This window comes from Vombatus ursinus, unplaced genomic scaffold, assembly GCF_900497805.2.
Source record: "Vombatus ursinus unplaced genomic scaffold, bare-nosed wombat genome assembly UNPS02014820.1, whole genome shotgun sequence".
Lineage (NCBI taxonomy): Eukaryota > Metazoa > Chordata > Mammalia > Diprotodontia > Vombatidae > Vombatus > Vombatus ursinus.
This window is the reverse complement of record NW_020954598.1, coordinates 27,009,527-27,021,123: the sequence shown is the minus strand read 5'-3', so window position 1 is coordinate 27,021,123 and position 11,597 is coordinate 27,009,527. Positions and strand designations below refer to the sequence as shown.

The 11,597-nt window shown below is 36.8% G+C and overlaps 1 protein-coding gene across 1 annotated transcript; it reads left to right on the top strand.

Moving 5' to 3' along the window:
- The first annotated feature begins 2,710 nt into the window (after nucleotides 1–2,710).
- On the top strand, nucleotides 2,711–7,389 carry LOC114024070 (zinc finger protein 883-like). The gene is made up of 3 exons (XM_027836905.1): nucleotides 2,711–2,974; nucleotides 5,436–6,387; nucleotides 6,976–7,389. Exons 2-3 carry the CDS (start codon nucleotides 5,923–5,925, stop codon nucleotides 7,387–7,389), a joined length of 879 nt encoding a protein of 292 aa, XP_027692706.1. The 5' UTR covers nucleotides 2,711–2,974; nucleotides 5,436–5,922.
- Nucleotides 7,390–11,597: the final 4,208 nt, after the last annotated feature.

Below are 11,597 nucleotides of genomic sequence, written 5' to 3'. Positions count from 1 at the left end.
TTTCCACATCCTCTCCAACAATTGTTGCTTTCCCCCTTCTATCATTTTAGCCAATCTGATAGATATAAAATGATATCTCAAGGTTTTAATTTGCATTTTTCTAATCAATAATAATTTAGAGGGGTTTTTTTTGTTATATTTTGTTTTTTGGTGAGGCAGTCAGGGTTAAGTGACTTGCCCAGAGTCACAGCTAGTAAGTGTTATGTGTCTGAGGCCAGGTCCTTCTGACTCTCAGACTGGAGCTCTATCCACTGTACTACCTAGCTGCCCCAATTTGGAGCATTTTTATGTGATTATAAATTCTTTTGATTTCTTCATTGAAAAGCTGCCTTTTTATATCCTTTGACTATTTTATTAATTGGGGAATGACTCGTATTCTTAAAGATTTGACAAAATTCTTTAAATATTTGAGATATGAGACCTTTATCTCAGAAACTGTCTATAAACTTTTCCCCAATTTTCTGCTTTCCTTCTGCTCTTGGCAACACTGGTTTTATTTGTACAAAACCTTTTTATGTAACCAAAATTATCTATTTTACACCTAACTTTGCTATCTCTTGTTTGTTCATAAATTATTTGACTATCTATAAATCTGAGAGGCAATATGTCCTGTGTTCTTCTAATTTTCTTGTAATATATCCTTTTATATCAATACAGTTGTGTTTATTGAGGTCAGGGCAAGGGAAAGACTGCTGCTGACAAATCGTCAGCAAAGGTTTCCTAGAGTAGATGGCATTTGAGGGGGACATTAGAAGCTGGTTCAGGATTAAACAAGTGGCGAGGGGGAGGAAAGACGTTCCAGATACTGGTAACAAACAACACCCTTAAATAGTCCTGGTCTTGAAGTTTGTACTTTTTGGTAGAAGCTGCTTGAATTTTTGCTTTGCTTGCAGAACCTTTGAGCATCTAGGGTTACCTTTGGGTCCATTGAAAGCCAGAAAAACTTTAGTGGTGGAACTTACCGAAGCAGGCAGATCTTTTGAAGTGGGCAAAGAGTACTTAACTTCATGTATCCCTTTGATCTTTGGCCCCTTGTAATTTTGTTTATTCAACAAACGTTTTAGAGACACATACTACATAGAGGCACTTGAATTGATGCTTGGAATTAAAAGGAACAAAATGAAATAATCCCTTGTCTTGCAGAAGCTGATATTTTCCTGGGGGGTGGGGGGTGGTATACATAAATATGTATAATACAAGGTAGGAAAGGAGGTGGGGGAGATTATGAGACAGGAAAATTTGAGGGAGAGTACACTAAAAATGGTGGGTAGGGGGTGATCAGGAAACTTCATGGGAAAAGTGAGACCTGAGCTAGGTCTTGAAGGAAGAGAAAGATTCTGAAGGGCAAAGACAGAGGTAATAATACATGCCAGGCATTGTGTACAGCTTATGTGAGTGCGTGGAAATGAGAGTTGGCATGCCTAATGGGGAGCTAGGAAGGAAGTAGTCTTATTTGGCTGAAACATGGATTGCATATGTGAGAGTAATATGCAATAAGGGTACAAAAGGAGGTAGGGGCCAGATGGTGGATGTTCTTGAGTACTATACGAAGGCACAAAAATCCAGTGAAGAGAGGAATGCTTGAAAAGCAGAATTGGCCAAGTGGATGTGCAAAAATTCACAAAGCAGGGAAGATCATGGACATGATTGTAAGTAGTAGGGTGGGTGCCAGTACTAATAAAACTGAGGTAGAAGAAATTATTGCTAGGACAAGTTCCTAGAAGAGCCTAGTGGGGAGCGATTAAGGCCATGAAGTATTGATAGCTTAAGTCATCTCCTGAATTGGATAATAATAGCATTTATATGGTACTTTAAAGTTTGCAAAGTGCTTTACAATTATCTCATTTTATCTTCACAAAAACCCTAGGAGCTAGGTATTATTATCTACATTTTATAGATGAGGAAACTGAGGCAGACAGGTTAAGTGACTTACCCAAGGTCACATGAGTCAAATATCCTCCCTACCCATCCCTATTCTCCATGGTGTCTCTTCTGAGGTTTAGAGAATAGTTTTCACTAAGATTTGCTTACACTCATCCCATATATTTACATTTCCCATTCCCTTCCCAGGTACAGAAAGTGCTTTTGGCAGTGACAGCCATCCTGGAAACAGTAGAAGAAGCACTTTCTACAGTATCCCTGAGAGGCTGCTCATCAGCTGAAATCTTCCTGGATCCTTGTAATTGTGGGGCTGTGCCTTGGCAAAGCTGTAGTCTATGTGGTACTCTCTGCACCCCTTCCCTGGGCTTTCATTCCCAGACCTCAACTTCACATTTACCTTAGAATCGCACGATACAGAACTTGAAGAAGCCTTGGAGATCATCTCTTCAGCCATCTCATTTCTCCTTTTGTCCTACTGAGTATCTTCTTTTCCATCTGCTCTTCCCATTGGAAGTCACTGGAACTCTGCTCCATTTCTGTACACATTTGGGTGATTTCCTATTCTTTCTGTCCCTTCCTGCAGCTTTCCACTGTCTTTGTCTTAAGTTATTGGGAACATTGCCATAAACATAGGGAATAATTGGGAGACAATTTTGACAAGAGATGGCAATATGGTGGAATGGAAAGAGAGTTGGATTTGGAATCAATGAACCTGATTTTGGATCCTGGCTCAGCCACTTAATACACATGTGACCACGGGCAATTCAATCACTTTAGGTCTCAGTTTCTTCATTTGTAAAATGAGAGAGCTGGACTAGATGACGTCTGTGGTCCTTTCCAACTCTAAATTTATGATACTAAGAATCCTAATTTCATAAGTCAATTTGGTAGTAGGGAGGACCGTTTTCTAGATACTTAGGAATCCACTCTGTGTAAGGAAGACAGTGATCCTCATTTGGGAATTTCAGGTCAGGATTTCCTTACGTTTCTTTCTCCTTCAGCTCTTCCTACTCCCTAGATTCCTATCTTTCCCAAAGAGAAGATCCAAGAAGACCAGGAGAAGGTGGTCATGCCTCTGATGGCCAAGGTCTTGGTGAGTTATGGCTCCCTCTGACCTTCCTAAGGTCCTGTTCCTTGCTCCTAAGTGTGACTGTAGCATATTTCCTCATCTTGAGGTTTCTCAGTCTAATAACAGCCCACTCCATTGTGTGATCCGCATACTAGATATCATCTTTCACATAGGGTGCTTTCTTGATTTCTCCATATAGACAACCCCACCCTCATGATGTTGCTTTTGTACCTCATACAGAAACTGATAGATCGGGTTGTCCCTAGGATAGCAAGAACATGTTTCAGGAGTTGGTGATGTTTGAGGATGTGGCTGTGTACTTCACCCAGAAGGAATGGGCAGATCTGGCCCCAGCTCAGAGGGCTCTATACAGGGACATGATGTTGGAGAATTAGGGGAACCTAGCTTCCCTGGGTAAGGCCTCTCTGCCCCTTTAACTTGGGAACTATATACTGGGGTATCTTTGCTTCAGTCTCTTTAGTACCTGTAGAAACATCTGTGTGTTGGCTTGGGAGTCATAAGGTTAGGGTATGATTGAGTGTGTGTCATGTGGAAGAGAGATTAGACTTGTTCTACTTGTCCTCAAAGGGCAGAATTATGCAGTAAGGGAAAGTTACAGAAAAGCAGATTTCAGCAAGTCATGTGGAAACAATTTCCCAATTATAATTCTCTCTAAAAATGGAATGGGCTGCCACCAGAGATATTGGCTTCCTCATTAACCAGAGCTCTTCAGCCAAAGGATGGATGACTATTTGTCAGAGATGTCATAGAGCTGACACCTGTTTTGGTGTAATTTGAACTTGATGTCCTATGAGACTCCTTCCAGGTTTAAAGTTATGTATGTTATTTAGGTGCATGTCAGAAGGGCTTTTCAGTATAGCTCGTAAGTGAACAATACCAGTAAAGTTGGAAATAGCTCTTCACGTGTGACTGAAGCCTTTCAAATTCTATCGAAAAAATAAACCTTCATCTTAAAAGCATGTGCTGAAGTTTAGTAACAAAAATAGCCCAGGCATTTCCCTGCAGAAAGAATTGTTTCTAGTATTTAGAAAAATGTATCAATATGCAGAGACAGGAAATGAGAACGAGAAAAGACTCAATCAAATAAGATACCGTGTTTTTATTTGGTGAACATATTTTGTATTTTTATAATGCTATAAGGAATTTGGTTGATTTAGAAAAACATGGAAAGATGCTATCCACCTTCAGAGAAACAGATGACAAGTGGAAATAAACATGTTACATATATGTATGAGTATATATATGTATATATGCATGTTTATAGATATCTCTGTATATGTGTGTGTGTGTATATATGTATACGTATATATTTATTTATATATATGTATATATCGCCTTGCTTAATTGTAGCCTTGTACCCTTGTTTGGGTGGGGAGGAGGAAGGGGAAAAAAATAAAATAAAAAGTACACAGCAGAAAGCAAAACAAAATCTACAAGGAAGCAAAGAAAAGTTGGACAGCTATGAGAACAATGTATAGTATTTATTATATCAGTTTTCCTGAAATGGAAATTTATTGTTTTATCTTGAATCCTCTCTTATGTTCTGCTGTGTACATGGCAATGTGTTTTTCTTATTTTGTATTTAAGTTTAAAATAAATTTTAAAACTTACAAAAAAAAAGTTAGTTGAAACAATAAATAATTTAGCAAAGTAAAGAAAAAGAGAGAGAGAGAAAATGAAGGAAGCCATTCTTTTATTTTTTCAACCTCTAGGATTTAGGCAGCATTGCCCAAATACCCCTGACCCTCATGACAAAAGAAATGAAATTCACTTTCTCTTCTTCTTGTTTCCTCTCAGAAATGTATTTGTTGAAAACTGGGGGTAGGAACTGTATTTTTAAGAAAACTGCCATTGCTAGGGAGTAGCAGAATAACCACAAAACAAAATCTTCTCCTTTCTCCTAGTTACCATTCCTAATTCCTTGGTCATGCTTGTTTATTCCTTCCAAGCAGGGACTTCTTTTTTCCTGGACAATATTTGATCCTTTCCCACAATCCTTAATTCTCCTTTTCATTCACCTTAGTATGCTTCCTTCATTTCCACTTTTCATTTTAATTGTCCCACAGTGCTTTTATGTATTTATATAGTTATAGATATATAGATATACACACATGCATATCTATGTATGTATATATCCATGTGTATACATACATATATATACTCAGTATATACTAAGTATGTGTATATATGTATATGTGTATACACACACACACACACACACTCCTCAATTAATCTGGCCTTTCTCCTTTCTTTGAACATATGTCTTCGCACTGTCCTTTATCTTTCCTTCTTTTGATTTCACATTCTGCAAAGTAAAAAAGCTTCAAAATGGCACTTTCCCCACTGCAATAGGCAGTCTTTTCACAGTTTACCATAATTATTAAGCTGTTCTCTAGATTTTGATTAAACTCCCTAATTAAAACTGGAAAAAGGTGACATTTGTATTTTTAATTTTACTTATCAGGATTCAAGACTACAATTGTGAATGATGAAAGAACTCAAAAGCAGGAAATTTCTGAAGAAGTAAAATTCCAGGAAATAACAGCTAAAGGACTCCAAAGAAATATTTTGCTGGTACCTGAATTAGGAATAATCTGTGAGTGGGAGAAAAGATTAAAAGAGCAACAAAGAAATGAACAATGGAAGAAAGCAAGAAAAGAAGAGCGAGATTTCATACATTGCATAGTTAAGGATAAGAAGACTCCAGAGAAGAAAGGGGTCAAAAATGTGAGGAGATTGAGGAAGGCTTTAATTTCATTTCTAATCCTGCTATAAATCAAAGAATTTCTAGATGCCAGAGAGACTATGAGTGTGAAGCATGTGGAACACAGTTCAACCAGAGTCTTCATCTTCTCAGTCATAAGAAAATTCACAGTAGCAAGCGTCCATAAAAGTGTAATGATTGTGGGGCACTCTTCAGTTACTGGCCCCCCCTGCTGGTACATGAGAGAATGCATACTGGGGAGAAACCCTGTGAGTGTAGTGAGTGTGACAAAGCCTTCACTAATAAGAGCAACCTTGTTGATCATCAGAGGATTCACACTGCAGAAAAACTGTATGAATGTGACGATTGTGGGAAGACTTTATTTTTGAGGAAAAGTTTCATTGAGCATCAGAAGGTCCACAACTGGGAGAAAGCATATAAATGTAATGAGTGTGATAAGATCTTTAGTTACAGATCAAAACTTCTGGTACATCAGAGAATCCACACTGGAGAGCAACCCTATGAATGTGATGATTGTGATAAAGCCTTCACTAGTAAGAGAAACCTTCTTGATCATCAAACAATCCATATTGGGGAAAAACCCTATCAGTGTAATGAGTGTGGAAAATTTTTCAAACATAGCTCAGTTCTTATTTGCCATCAGAGGATCCATACAGGGGAAAAGCCTTTTGAATGTAAGGAATGTAACAAAGCCTTTGCTACTAAAAGCAGCCTTGTTGATCATCATAGAATCCACACTGGGGGAGAACCCTATGAATGCTATGATTGTGGGAAATCGTTCATTTTGAAGAAGAGTTTTATTGGCCACCAGAGACTCCATAATAGGGAGAAATCTTATAAATGTAATGAGTGTGAAAAGGCATTCAGTTACAAATCTAGTCTTTTGATATATCAGTGAATTCACACTGGGGAGAAGCCCTATGAATGTAATGAATGTGACAAAATCTTTGCTAATAAGAGCAACTTCATTGATCATCAAAGAATCCACACTGGGGTAAATCCTTACAAATGTAGTAACTGTGGGGTAATGTACATTTTGAGGAAAAGTTTCATTAGACATCAGAGACTACACAATACAGAGAAATCTTATAAATGTAATGAGTGTGAGAAAATATTTAGTTACAGATCCAAACTTCTTGTACGTCAGCGAATTCACACTGGAGAGAGAGCTTTTAAATGTAATAATTGTGACAAAGCCTTTACTCATAAGAACAACCTCGCTGATCACCAGAAAATCCACACTGGGGAGAAACCCTTTAAATGTAATGAGTGTGGGAAGACTTTCAAATGTAGTTCAATTCTTACTTGTCATCAGAGGATCCACACTGGGGAGAAACCCTTTAAATGCAATGAATGTGAAAAAACTTTCAAACGCAACTCAGATCTTACTTGCCATCAGAGGATTCACACTGGAGAGAAACCCTTTAAATGTAGAGAGTGTGGGAAAACATTCAAACGCAGCTCAGATCTTACTTGCTATCAGAGGATCCATACTGGAGAGAAACCTTATATGTGTAATGTGTGTGGAAAAGCCTTTGCTACTAAACCAAATCTTACTGGCCATCAGAGAATTCATACTGCAACAAAACCGTATGAATGTATTAAGTGTGGAAAGGCCTTTAAATATAGCCAAAACCTTGCTGCACATCAGAAAATTCACACAAGGGAGAAAACTTTAAAATATTATGAATAAAGAATACATTCTATTCAGTTCTCAGGTCTCTCCCCTCTCTTATCTGTTCCCCCCCCAATTTTTTTAAATTTAACTTTCATAAGAACAAATGTTCAAACCTGTGACCCAAAATAGAAAAAAAGTGATATGTGTAAATATAAACATCGGTTATTTGTCTGTTCTTAGAGAAAAGTGAGTATATTGACATAACAAAGTTGTAGTAATATCATCCTGCTACTATTTAGATTTAAAATTTTTTCCAAATTTTTTTCAACTAAAAAAGCATTTATTTGCTTTCTCTGCTTCCCTTTCCTTTTGCAAAAAGAAAAAAAATACAAGCCTTGTAAGAAGTAAATGTATTCAAGCAAAACACATTCCCACATTGATATGTAATAAATGTCTCATTCTCCATCTGAAGCCTGTTACCTCTTCATCAGTGATCTGGAATTGTAATTGGTTGTTGGCATTGAACAAGGTTCTTAAGTCTTTCAAAGTTACTTTACAATGTGTTTACAATGTTGTTGTATAAATTGTTCTAGTTCTGCTCATGTGACTTTGTATCAGTTCATATAAGTTCCCAAGTTACTCTGAAACTTACCCTTGTGTCATTTCTTACGGCACTATGATGTTTCACTACATTTGTATAACAAAGTTTGTTTAACCTTAGCCCAATTGATGTCTCTCCCCCATTTATCAATTGGAGAATGGCTTTTATTCTTATAAGTTGTAATCAAGGCCAACATGACAAAACAGGAAAATGATAAATGTTGGAGAAGATGTGGGAAAATTGGAACACTAATGCATTGTTGGAGGAGTTGTGAAATGATCCAACCATTTTGGAGAGCAATTTGGAACTATGCCCAAAGGGATATAAAAATGTGCATATAAGCATGCTGCAAAGATTATTTCCAGTTAACTAGCTCCATTCTTTCCTTAAACTTAATTGATGAAATCCACCTCTTCCTACTATCTTCCCCTTCTTCCTGCCCCCAATTGGAAGAGAAAAAAAAACAAAACCCTTGTAGCAAATATATAGCCTCACACTACATACATCCTGATTCCTTCACCTCTTGGGAGGTAGGTAGCATGTTTCATCATGAGTCATCTGGAATCTTGGTTGGTCATTGTGTTGATAAAAGTTTCCTGCCCTCTCTTTAGGCAGCTAGTTGGCACAGTGGATCATACTGGGCCTGGAGACAGGAAGACCCGAGTTCAAATGTGACTTTAGACATCCACCAGCTATGTGACACTGGGCAAATCATTCAGACACTGCCTCAGTTTTCCCATATACAAAATGGGGACAACAATATCATTGATGTCCCAGGGCCATTGTGAAGATAAAATGAATCATTTGTAAAATTACTTGCAAAGTCCAATATGCTACACCAGTTCTAGCCTTTATTATTTTTAAAATCATTATTAATAAAGAAGAGGATGGTGGAAAAAAATGGAAAGCGCTGAGTACCACTGCCCTAGATTTAAGGCATTTGGCTTCTCCACTGCACTTTTTTGCCTCACCTAGAGCCCAGTGACAGGTTTTTATCTTTTTTTTTCTTTCCTTTTAAAACTCTATGATCTAACCTCAATGGTTAGAATTTGCTTTGCTTCAGACTAATCCCTCTCTTAATCTATTATCTCTTATTACCCTTTCTTCTGTATTTCCTTAAATATATTTAGGGTAATATATTTTTATACCTGTCTCTTTGTGTTCTTTTCTACTTTGACCAGTTATGATGGAAATAAAATGTGTCACTTGCTCTCCCTACTGTTTCCTTAGGCTTCCACTTGTGCATGCAAATTATAAGCTAATTTTCCTTGCTCTTCTTTGACTCTCCCTTGCCTCTCTCCAACCATAGTATTCTATCTCTCTCTTTTTTAAATATCAAAACATAACAAAACCATTCCCAGGTTCTCTGTCTTACTAGACTCCCTCTATGAGCCCTGATGATAGGATTCTTCAGAGACAAATATATCGTCTCTCCATATTAGAATTTAAACAGCTCATCCTTGTTTAGTCCCTTATGATTGCTTGTTTATGTTTCCCTTGATTCCTGGGTTTGTATTTCAGAGTTTCACAGCTTTGATGTTTTTATCAGGAATATTTGGAAATTTTTTTATGTCCATTTTTTCTCTTGTAGGATTAGACTTTTTCTGAGTAAGTAAAAGCCTATATCTTTTGCTTTCTGGAATATTTCAATCCCACCTTGTCTTTGTAGTGGTGGTTGCTAAATCTTGTGTAATCCTGATTATGGCTCCTTGGTGCTTGAATTCTTCCTTTCTGACTGTTTGCAGTATTTTGTGGTTTGTTTGTTTGTTTTTTTGTTTTACTTGGAAGCTTTAGATTTTGGCTATAATGTTCCTGGCAGTTTTTATTTTGGAGTTTCTTTCTGGAGATGACTGTTGAGTTCTTTCCGTTTCCTATACATTGTACATGATGTTCTGTTCTATGTTTTTATACTAATATACATAAATATATATATATATATGCTAACAGGATTTTTGTGAATATACATATATATGTTGTTAACAGGATTTTTACTGAGCCGGTCTTTAACTTGAGAATGCTCGGAGCCACACAATGCAGGCCTAAAGATGGGAATGCCAGTAATCAAGCAGTTTAATTAATCAGTTTCAGAGTGAGTAATGTTCCCTTTGCTAAGTAAAAGCACAGGTTATATACTTAAATCACAACTGGGGAAGGAGGAGGGAAGGTGGATCGCAAACAATTGTTTGCATAAGTCCCACAATACAACAATTCTGGAGTCAAGTCTTTGGGGGTTGTGACCACTTCCCCTAAAGTACAGAACCAATCTTTGATTCCATTCATTTAAGGTCCTGTGATTGTGAGCATTGTCAGAGTTTTTTTGATTTTTGATTTTTTGATTAATCAGTTTAAGCTGCATTGTAAGCTGACTCCCAAGCAGCTCCTGAGAAAACTAAAATATTAGTATATTCATTACACATATCATATTGATTATTATAAAAATTTTAAGTTCCCTTCTCAATGTATACACACATATACTTAGTTTGATTTCTTTTTAAAATTAAATTATATAATGGTTTATCAATTTGGTCTTTTAAAAACAGCTGTTTTATTACTTTTTTTTGGCTTTCAATTGCTTAGTCTACCACTGATTTTTAAAAAATGTTTTAAAAAGTGATGCTCTCTTAAATTTTTTTTTGTATCCCTGTCACTTCCCATTGACTTTTCCATCTCCCTCCATAGAACCCTCTCTTGTAACAAATAAGTACAGTCAAGGGAAACATGTCTGAAATATGTGCCTCGTTCCTGCACTTATTGTCTACCATCCTTGTGTTGAAGGGCAAGAGGCTTAGTTCACCATCACTTCCTCTGAAGTAATGATTCATCATTGCATTTCTCGGAATTCTGAAGTCTTTCATTGTTGATTTCTTTCACATCATTGTAGTCACTGTGTAGTAAATTTGTGTAGTAAAGTTCTCTTGATCTTGATTACTTCCTCTGCCTCTTACGAGTCTTTATTATTTTTTTTTTGCTTTTAAGTGACTTGCCCAAGGTCACACAGCTAGTAAGTGTCAAGTATCTGAGGCCAGATTTGAATTCAGGTACTCCTGACTCCAAGGCTGGAGCTCTATCCACTGCACCACCTAGTTGCCCCCCTCTTGCAAATCTTTTCAGATTTCTTTGTTCCCTTTTATGTGTCACTTCTTAGAGTGCAATATGGCACAATCAAGAGAGGAATTTGCACAGTCACCACAATAATATAAGGAGAAACAACTTACCGTTCTTAGCATAGGTGGTGTTTGTTTTCATTTGCAGAGGTATGAACTAGAGTTGCACAATGGAACATATACTTTCATATGGTCAATGTGTTGATTTTTTTTTTTTTTTGCTTGACTACATTTGTTTCATTTGTTACAAGGGATAGTTTGTATGAAGGGCATGAGTGTGTGGGTAGTAACAGGGTGCAAGGGAAAAAAAAACCAGTAAAACCTTAAAAAATACATAGAAAAGAAGGACTAGTTTAGAAGGGGACACAAGCAGGGCATTGTTACCATTGTGTTGAATTTGTTTTTTATAAAACAAACAATTTCATAGTTTCATATACAAATCTTTTTTGTGTACTGAAAAGTTAATGTTGATTATCTAACGTTCATAATAATTAAAAAGTGGATCAATGAACTAAGCATGCATTTTGAAACTAAAAAATCAACAAGTTAACCTCAACATGTACCCAAAAGAACTCCTG

Coding starts and splice junctions, on each gene's coding strand:
- LOC114024070 (XM_027836905.1), top strand. CDS start 5,923: ATGCATACTGGGGAGAAACCCTGTGAGTGTAGTGAGTGTGACAAAGCC. Junction 6,388..6,975: donor AATGTAAGGAATGTAACAAA/GCCTTTGCTACT, acceptor GAGTGTGGGAAG/ACTTTCAAATGTAGTTCAAT.